This window comes from Coregonus lavaretus (genome assembly GCF_964263955.1).
Source record: "Coregonus lavaretus genome assembly, contig: HAP1_SCAFFOLD_1287, whole genome shotgun sequence".
Lineage (NCBI taxonomy): Eukaryota > Metazoa > Chordata > Actinopteri > Salmoniformes > Salmonidae > Coregonus > Coregonus lavaretus.
Genome location: NW_028161555.1, coordinates 1 through 10,000, shown reverse-complemented (window position 1 = coordinate 10,000; position 10,000 = coordinate 1). Strand labels below are relative to the sequence as shown.

Here is a 10,000-nt window from a genome sequence, read left to right as displayed (position 1 = left end):
TGAACGGAGACAAGTCTGCTCGCTGGGCCGTTCGCTTTTGGACCAAAAACACGGCTCCGTCGGTGACTTTCGGGCCGATATAGGCGAACAGAAAACACAAGTGAAAGAGCATTTGGCCAGCCCAGAGAAGCCGAGCTGGTTGCCTTGAGTCTACATGGTTCTCATGTCGCGTTTAAGGCCAGCCCCCTGCTCGGTGTGGAGCTTCAATAGCGCAGAGCAGCGTCTACAGCAAACTACTCCTCGCAGACCGTGTGTGTGTGTGTGTGTACCGGACCAAACGACAGACAGACAGACAGACAGACATGGCAGAAGTCGCACCAGCACCCGCAGCCGCAGCGCCGGCCAAGGCACCCAAGAAGAAGGCAGCAGCCAAGCCCAAGAAAGCGGGACCCAGCGTAGGAGAACTCATCGTCAAGGCTGTGACCGCCTCCAAGGAGAGGAGCGGCGTGTCCCTGGCCGCGCTCAAGAAGACGCTGGCGGCAGGCGGCTACGACGTGGAGAAGAACAACTCCCGCGTCAAGATCGCAGTCAAGAGCCTCGTCACCAAGGGCACCCTGGTCCAGACCAAGGGCACCGGTGCATCCGGCTCCTTCAAGCTCAACAAGAAAGCCGTCGAGGCAAAGAAGCCCGCCAAGAAAACCGCAGTTCCCAAAGTAAAGAAGGTGGCCGCCAAGAAGCCCGCCGCGGCGAAGAAGCCCAAGAAGGTAGCAGCCAAGAAGGCCGTCGCCGCAAAGAAGTCCCCCAAGAAGGCCAAGAAGCCCGCTACACCCAAAAAGGCCGCCAAGAGCCCCAAGAAGGTGAAGAAGCCCGCCGCAGCGGCCAAGAAGGCGGCCAAGAGCCCCAAGAAGGCTACAAAGGCAGCCAAGCCCAAAGCCGCCAAGCCCAAGGCAGCCAAGGCCAAGAAGGCAGCCCCCAAGAAGAAGTAAACCTATTACAAACAGTGTTCTACTCGACACATGTTGTACCACAAAAGGCTCTTTTAAGAGCCACCCACCTCTTTCCATAGAAAGCGCATTGATTTCCATGTACTATCTGTCGTGAAAAAGAAATTACGCACACTAGGCTACTTTTACGCACACAACATCGTCCCACTCTGGGTGTGTGCGAAGGGAGAGGAATATAATAGAGGGCCAAAATGGCTTAGAAATTCGACCTCACGAGTGCACCCTCACCAGCCATTTGTATATGAGCCACTGGGCTATTCCCGTTCAGAGGCAGGCTGCTGTGATGTGTTACAAGTGCCATGTAATAACAATACTATAGTGGCTTCGAATTCAAACTCACGAGTGCACCCTCAACAGCCATATTTATATATGAGCCACTGGGCTATTCCCGTTCAGAGGCAGGCTGCTGTGATGTGTTACAAGTGCCATGTAATAACAATACTATAGTGGCTTCGATTTCAAACTCAAGAGTGCACCCTCACCAGCTGTTTGTTTCCCATTTGGAGAGAAATAATGTGAGGATTTCATGTCGGACATTTTGGCGCTCACGCGAAATGACACAAAGTAACAAAGTCGGAGGGACACAAAGTAGCCTCTCACTCGCTGCCTGTGGGTGGGAACCGGCTTAGGGCTGTCTGTCTGTCTGTCCCTCGCTCCAATTGGATAAGGCCACACCGGCCCGGTGGCCAATCGTTGCCTCTTGTGGCGAGGTATAAGTACGGCTCTCGAAGTGGCGAGCGGCTCATTCAGACTTTCTGTGACTTTCTCAAGATACCAATATGAGCGGAAGAGGCAAAACCGGAGGCAAGGCCAGGGCGAAGGCAAAGACCCGTTCATCCCGTGCCGGGCTCCAGTTCCCCGTGGGCCGTGTGCACAGGCTACTGCGCAAAGGCAACTACGCCGAGCGTGTGGGCGCTGGCGCACCAGTCTACCTGGCCGCCGTGCTCGAGTACCTGACTGCTGAGATCCTGGAGTTGGCCGGCAACGCTGCCCGTGACAACAAGAAGACTCGTATCATCCCCCGTCACCTGCAGCTGGCCGTCCGTAACGACGAGGAACTGAACAAACTGCTCGGCGGTGTGACCATCGCTCAGGGTGGTGTGTTGCCCAACATCCAGGCAGTGCTACTCCCCAAGAAGACCGAGAAGGCAGTCAAAGCCAAGTAAATTCGCTACTGCGACTTCAACTTGACTACTCAACCCCCAAAGGCTCTTTTAAGAGCCAACCACCTAGCTCTCCAAAAGCGCAAAGTACCTTTCTATGACCGCTACACATTGAGTGGGTGTATACACAACTATTTCGACATTCTGTGCCCACATGAGGCCTTCCATGAACAACAACACCTACTAGGCCTCGTTTGCCATAGCAGGCTAGCATTAGATTACAACGTGCCTATAAAGATGTCACTCTTGACTTTGGCGACTATTATTATGCGTAAAGGGCCGGCGGCGTCCTATTGCGCGCGCGCACCGGGAGTTTGAATTTTGGAGAGGCCGGGCCTCCCGTCCAATGGCCAACGGAGGAGGCCTGCGCAACGGGCCAATCGGGGTGGTGGGGAGATGGTGTCCAATCAGCAGGCGCCACTGCCGGCTTTATAAACTTCACATAGGCATTTCGAGGCTATACTCCCGACTGTCAGAGAAGCGCCATGGCCAGAACCAAGCAAACCGCTCGCAAATCCACCGGTGGCAAAGCCCCCAGGAAGCAGCTCGCCACTAAGGCTGCTCGCAAGAGTGCCCCGGCCACCGGCGGTGTGAAGAAGCCTCACCGTTACAGGCCCGGCACCGTGGCTCTGAGAGAGATCCGTCGTTACCAGAAGTCCACTGAGCTGCTCATCCGCAAGCTGCCCTTCCAGCGCCTGGTGCGAGAAATCGCCCAGGACTTCAAGACCGACCTGCGCTTCCAGAGTTCCGCTGTGATGGCCCTGCAGGAGGCTAGCGAGGCTTACCTGGTCGGCCTGTTCGAGGACACCAACCTGTGCGCCATCCACGCCAAGCGGGTGACCATCATGCCCAAGGACATCCAGCTGGCCCGCCGTATTCGCGGAGAGCGCGCATAAATGAGGATGACCTGAACTCCAAAATCCCCCAAAGGCTCTTTTAAGAGCCACCTCCATATTTCCATCAAAAAGGCACAATTGTTCCATGTATACACGCACCTCTACATTACCCACCATGTATGTTGTTCACTAACACGTCTAAAAGCTACGTATTGTACCTTTTCGTTGCCTGAAGTCTAGCTTCAATGTGTGTGTGTGTGTGTGTGTGTATGTATGTATATATATATATATATATATATATATATATATATATATACAACCGTCTGGCATCATCCACTTACTTTGGACTATAGTAGCACAGTAAAATGCTTTACAAAGGAGGGGGAAAAGAAACGAGTGATAATATAGGCCGAATAGTTACAAGAATTGTGTTCAGATGAATAATTGACACTATTAGTTGTGTGTCATTAGTTGCCTTGAATGCAGTCCAGAAGAAACATTGCATGCCAACTTCCTTTGAAAGTCCCATGTTGCAGTGCTGCTGAGAGACTCATGCAGAGGCCCAAACTTTACAGTGGAGCACGGAGGCCATCTTGTGGTTAAATGTGGGTACTGCACCTCATGGTCATTTGCTCTTTAGGCCAGCGTTTCCCAAACGCGGTCCTGGGGTCCCCAAGGGGTGCGCGTTTTGCGTTTTGCCCTAACACTCCACAGCTGATTCTAATACTCCCAGCTTGATGATGATGAGTTGATTATTTGAATCAGCTGTGTAGTGCTGGGGCAAAAACTCCCAAAACGTGGCCTGAGTTTGGGAATCCCTGCTTTAGGCTAATACTAGCCTATTAGGATGACTTGGTTCGATCGCTTTAATGGCAACTGCTAAACTCTAGTTTTCACTAATTACTTGTCCCAGGTCACCATTATGAATCCAATAGCAAAACAAATGTTTCAAAATTGCTCAATAGTGAAAAAAGGCCAGGAAACGATGGGTTCTCAGCAATATTTCACCAACAACCAATCACTATTCAAGCATAGACATTAGGATCATCAACAAATATTCCTAAGTCATACTACAAAAGGGTTGTAACGAAATGGATTTGTCTGTTCAATGCAAGTTCAACGTCAAAGAAAAAGTGCATCACCACAACAAACGTGTCTTTAGATACACTGTAAAAAATGACTTTGTGGAATGTACTCAAGCTATTACAGTCAACAAAGGCACACGTCATATTATTGAGTAGATATTTTTGCTTGTTTTTATGAGTAGATAAGCTTGAGTAAGTTGAGTTGATGTGGTCCAATACATTGAGTAAAGATGATAGAGACGTAAAAAGGATTATATTACGTTGATTCGACTCAAATAGACACTGAGAGACTGAGAGAGAGAGAGAGAGACTGAGAGAGTGAGTGAGTGAGAGAGAGAGAGACTGAGAGAGTGAGTGAGTGAGTGAGTGAGTGAGAGAGAGTGAGTGAGTGAGAGAGAGAGAGAGAGACTGAGAGAGAGAGAGTGTGAGTGAGTGAGACTGAGAGACTGAGAGAGTGAGTGAGAGAGTGAGTGAGTGAGAGAGACTGAGAGACAGAGAGTGAGTGAGAGAGTGAGAGAGACTGAGAGAGTGAGTGAGAGACAGAGAGAGAGAGTGAGTGAGAGAGAGAGACTGCGTGAGTGAGTGATTGAGTGAGTGAGTGAGTGAGAGAGAGAGTGAGTGAGAGAGAGAGCGAGAGACTGAGAGAGTGAGTGAGAGAGAGAGAGAGTGTGAGTGAGTGAGCCTGAGAGACTGAGAGAGTGAGTGAGTGAGAGTGAGTGAGTGAGAGAGAGAGAGTGAGTGAGAGAGAGAGAGACTGACAGAGTGAGTGAGGGGGTGAGTGAGAGAGAGAGACTGAGAGACTGAGTGAGTGAGTGAGTGAGTGAGAGAGAGACTGAGAGACTGAGAGAGTGAGAGAGTGAGTGAGTGAGAGAGACTGAGAGACAGAGAGTGAGTGAGAGAGTGAGAGAGACTGAGAGAGTGAGTGAGAGACAGAGAGAGAGAGTGAGTGAGTGAGTGAGTGAGTGAGTGAGTGAGTGAGAGAGAGTGAGTGAGTGAGAGAGAGAGAGAGAGAGAGACTGAGAGAGAGAGAGTGTGAGTGAGTGAGACTGAGAGACTGAGAGAGTGAGTGAGTGAGAGTGAGTGAGTGAGAGAGAGAGAGTGAGTGAGAGAGAGAGAGACTGACAGAGTGAGTGAGGGGGTGAGTGAGAGAGAGAGACTGAGAGACTGAGAGAGTGAGTGAGAGAGAGACTGAGAGACTGAGAGAGTGAGAGAGTGAGTGAGTGAGAGAGACTGAGAGACAGAGAGTGAGTGAGAGAGTGAGAGAGACTGAGAGAGTGAGTGAGAGACAGAGAGAGAGAGTGAGTGAGTGAGTGAGAGAGAGAGAGACTGAGAGAGAGAGAGTGTGAGTGAGTGAGACTGAGAGACTGAGAGAGTGAGTGAGAGAGTGAGTGAGTGAGAGAGACTGAGAGACTGAGAGACTGAGAGAGTGAGTGAGAGAGTGAGTGAGTGAGAGAGACTGAGAGACAGAGAGTGAGTGAGAGAGAGAGACTGCGAGAGTGAGTGAGTGAGTGAGTGAGTGAGTGAGTGAGTGAGTGAGTGAGAGAGAGAGTGAGTGAGAGAGAGAGCGAGAGACTGAGAGAGTGAGTGAGAGAGAGAGAGAGTGTGAGTGAGTGAGCCTGAGAGACTGAGAGAGTGAGTGAGTGAGAGAGAGTGAGTGAGTGAGAGAGAGAGAGAGAGACTGAGAGAGTGAGTGAGAGAGAGAGAGAGTGTGAGTGAGTGAGCCTGAGAGACTGAGAGAGTGAGTGAGTGAGAGAGAGTGAGTGAGTGAGAGAGTGAGTGAGAGACAGAGAGAGAGAGTGAGTGAGAGAGAGACTGAGAGAGTGAGAGTGAGTGAGTGAGTGAGTGAGTGAGTGAGTGAGTGAATGAGAGAGAGAGAGTGTGAGTGACTGAGACTGAGAGACTGAGTGAGTGAGTGAGTGAGAGAGAGAGAGTGAGAGAGAGAGAGAGAGAGAGTGAAAGAGAGAGAGAGAGAGAGAGTGAGTACTCAACTGTGCCTCTCTCTGAGGCACAGTTGAGTACACCCCTCCATCCAATAGACCCCAGCAACTTCCTTTTGGATTCACGTTTACAGTATAGGGGATGCATTTGTGACATACCTTACATCTCTGACCTTGTCAATATCAGCATTTCGCTCTACTTACCGTGAAGTGACATTATAATAGTCATCATCATAATAGTAGTACATTACAGTATACGTTTGCCTAAAATAGTACCATTTAAAGGGAGTATGTCAGGGTCAATTACTGACAAATGAGAACACACTAATCCTCAGGGGTCATTTAGGGGCAAAACGCACCACTTTGTGAAGCTTTTGTTTTGATTGAAGAGCAAGAAAAGTATTCATTTGTTCCACTTCTTTCCCTTCTAAATGCGGTTGCCTAAGGACAGGCAGTATGCACATATCTAAATGTTATGAAAAAATCAGTATTTTTTTGCCACTCAGAACACAGACATTTACCTTAAGGGGAGTTACCCTCATTTTAGACTTACATTTACATTTTAGTCATTTAGCAGACGCTCTTATCCAGAGCGACTTACAGTTTAGTGAATACACTTTTTTTTTTATACTGGCCCCCCGTGGGAATCGACCCCACAACGCTGGCATTGCAAACGCCATGCTCGCCATCAACTGAGCTACATCCCTGCCGGCCATTCCCTCCCCTACCCTGGACGACTGCTGGGCCAATTGTGCGCCGCCCATGAGTCTCCCGGGTCGCGGCCGGCTGCGACAGAGCCTGGATTCGACCCAGGATCTCTAGTGGCACAGTTAGCACTGCGATGCAGTGCCTTAGACCACTGCGCCACTCAGGAGCAACACTTCCCAAGCATACATTTTCATGACAGCGTTCCTAATCTGCAGTAGGCAATTACTGCAGTAGCAGTTGAAAATCGGTAGGTTAACACCAAACCGTGAGGTTATTATGAATTCAGAGCAGTCGGATGAAGTCATAGTCAAATACATTTGAACAAATGACCAACAATATCACACGGAAAGTGATGTGAGCATTGCATTGTGGAAAGCAATGACTTTACAAGAACACGTATTGCAACGCGAGGCATGTATTTCTAGATTAAACACTGATTCAGTGTGATGAACAAGTACATGTATGATTTGGTGTGCTCTACTTGAACACGCGCTTAGAGTTTTGAAACCACTGCCTATATGAGGAGCTGTCGTTGTTTGTTTTATTACCACATACTTATGGAAATTGCACCGGTTGAGAGATGATGGCTCTCTTGTGCCTACAGTGAAGGGTACTTCTGATCCAGCAGGTGGTGCTAAGATCCCTCCCTATATGACTTGAATGATGAGTTGATTTATTCCTTATAGCTCCTAATGATTTTAAGGCCAGTGTTGGCAAACATGACTTCTGCTCCAGCAGGTGGCCATGAAATCCCCCCCTATATGACTTGACTGACCAGGTAGTTGATGGACTCCTTATAGCTCTTAATGATCTCAAGCAGAGTGTTGGCCACATGACCTCTGGTCCAGCAGGTGGCGGTGAAAATAGTCCCTATAGGAGTTGACTCATTTCTTTGAGGTCCTAAATGAAGGATAGGGCGTCAACAGTGCATCTCGGCCTAACCCTGTTCCGGGCCCATTTCTTCACTCGATGCTTCCGGTGTTCTTCATCTCCTCTTCAATAGTCCTTCTCCACGTCTTCCTTCCCGTCTAGCCCTGTGCGTTCCACTGAAGTGTCTGTGTTTTTATGTCGTTAGGAGTTTTGCTCACTGCGTGTCCCCCTTCAATTTCCACTTTCTGTCCCAGTTGGGTAGCTATCCATTATACTGTAGCCTACTTACTACCAATGTCACTGTAGTCAAAGGTGATTTTCGATTATTATGTATGAGTATTATTATATATTGTGATATTATGATGTTCAAGCCTATAGGGTGTGGTAACAGGCCCTCTGTGATTTGTTGTTGTACTGTACATGTCAAGTATCTGCACTCTAGCCTAATTAGCCTAAACTGCTAGGGAAAAGTCACTTCCGGTCGTAGCTGTATCCCACCTAGTCAAAACCTTGTTAGTCCTTATCCTAAAAGGCACCCTCTGTTCCTCGATATACTCCACCGAGGGCCGGCAGCCAGTAAGTACAGGTAAGAGACAATTATGGCAACAATAAGTTGTCCTATGAAAGCTAGTCAAATGTGAGATGTTCAACTGCACTGAATGATAAAGTGGCAGTCTGTGCTCTTGGGCCCTTAAGGCATCAGTGCACCCCCCCAATTTGTCCCTTTTGAAATGAACAGTTGAGACGGGCCCTCTTTCTGTGGCCTTTCTTTGACGACACATCTGAGGCTATCCTGCGGCAATACAAATGATCAACATCATAACAATAATTCCATTATAAGAAGCTTTATTATTGGTTTGCTAAGAAAGGTACCATACAATATTGGCACATCACTATCACCTCTGTATGCGTAGGAAATCAATCCCTTCATTGTGTGTGTGTGTGTGTGTGTGTGTGTGGGTGTGTGTGTGTGGGTAAAGGTACGCCACTCTCGGTCTCACAGTTTATGCACACGGTCGTCTTTATGCAACAATATGGAAGACATTCCCAAATGTGCTTACATCATTGCGTAATGTCAGGGAGTCACACAAACAGTGTGTGCTGTTTGGCTGCAACACACATTAGGCATAAGGATGATGACAACTATTTTGTAAACGCTCCAGCTTGCAGAGGGATCACCACCCCTCCCATCCGCACCCCAGGTCCTCTTGGCCCCCTTACTGTCAGGCCGAGTGGTGTCTAGAGAAGAAAGAAGAAGAGTGATGTTTATTAATGACAGTCAATACGACACGTCCTTCCATAGCTAAACAGACTCATCCTACTAGGTCAGTGTTTCCCAACTCCAGCGGTAGAGTAGCCTACCCCCAACAATACCCATTTTTCTTGTAGCCCTGGAGAGCCACAGCTGACTGAACAACCTGTCACCTAATTAGCAAGTCCTCAATGAGTAAAATCAGGTGCAACAACAACAACAACAACAACAACAACAACAACAACAACAACAATATGAGGACAGGGACACAGTGTACTAGCTGATCTCCCAGTTGTCACCGTTTGGCCTTGTGTTCCACATAGCCTATATCAGTATTGGAGTATGTTTCCCGCGCACGGTAGTTGCTTTCACGTCACCTTTGTAATCGCTCCTCCCTAGTCCCCTAGAACGAGCGCCCTCCCCTTTGCAACGCCTCCGAACATATCACAGAGGCGCGCTTTCTGTGCCGATGGCCTCAATCAGGTCGACCAAACGCAGATAATAGCGCACCACGCACCGGCGCTGAAGTCATTCATTCACTTGAACTCAACTAGCGAACACACCATGTCTGGAAGAGGCAAAGGCGGCAAGGGACTTGGAAAAGGAGGCGCCAAGCGTCACCGAAAAGTTCTCCGCGATAACATCCAGGGAATCACCAAACCCGCTATCCGCCGTCTGGCTCGCCGCGGCGGCGTGAAGCGTATTTCCGGTCTGATCTATGAGGAGACCCGCGGTGTCCTAAAGGTGTTCCTGGAGAACGTGATCCGTGACGCAGTCACCTACACCGAGCACGCCAAGAGGAAGACCGTTACCGCCATGGACGTGGTCTACGCTCTGAAACGACAGGGACGCACCCTGTACGGTTTCGGCGGTTAAACGCACTCTCTTCGGAACCTCAACACCCCGACTCGAACCCAAAGGCTCTTTTAAGAGCCACCCACATCCGCTTCAAAAGGGCCCATTCCATATAGTGTTTTTTTCTTTTCTTCCGTATGCTATTTGGTAGGAAAGTATGAGCCACTTCGAGTGGACAGGGAGTATTAAATAGCGGATTCTAATGTCCCTTCCCGTTTTAGCGCACAGAGGGAGGCCTATATCTGACAGTGGCAAAGTGTAGTGACGTTGTTATTTTGGGTCAAGCAATAGTGGCATTTGGACAACATAAAACCACCACCCGTCGGTAGATGTGGCTCGAAAAGAGGGGG

At 49.1% G+C, this 10,000-nt stretch overlaps 2 protein-coding genes across 2 annotated transcripts; both read left to right on the top strand.

Annotated features, from left to right (window-relative positions):
* Positions 1–302: 302 nt before the first annotated feature.
* On the top strand, positions 303–926 carry LOC311120409 (histone H1; the record flags this gene model as incomplete). The annotated part of the gene is made up of 1 exon (XM_084195007.1): positions 303–926. One exon carries the CDS (start codon positions 303–305, stop codon positions 924–926), a length of 624 nt encoding a protein of 207 aa, XP_084051133.1.
* A 797-nt stretch (positions 927–1,723) lies between these two features.
* Positions 1,724–2,110, top strand: LOC311120427 (histone H2A; the record flags this gene model as incomplete). The annotated part of the gene is made up of 1 exon (XM_084195024.1): positions 1,724–2,110. One exon carries the CDS (start codon positions 1,724–1,726, stop codon positions 2,108–2,110), a length of 387 nt encoding a protein of 128 aa, XP_084051150.1.
* Positions 2,111–10,000: the final 7,890 nt, after the last annotated feature.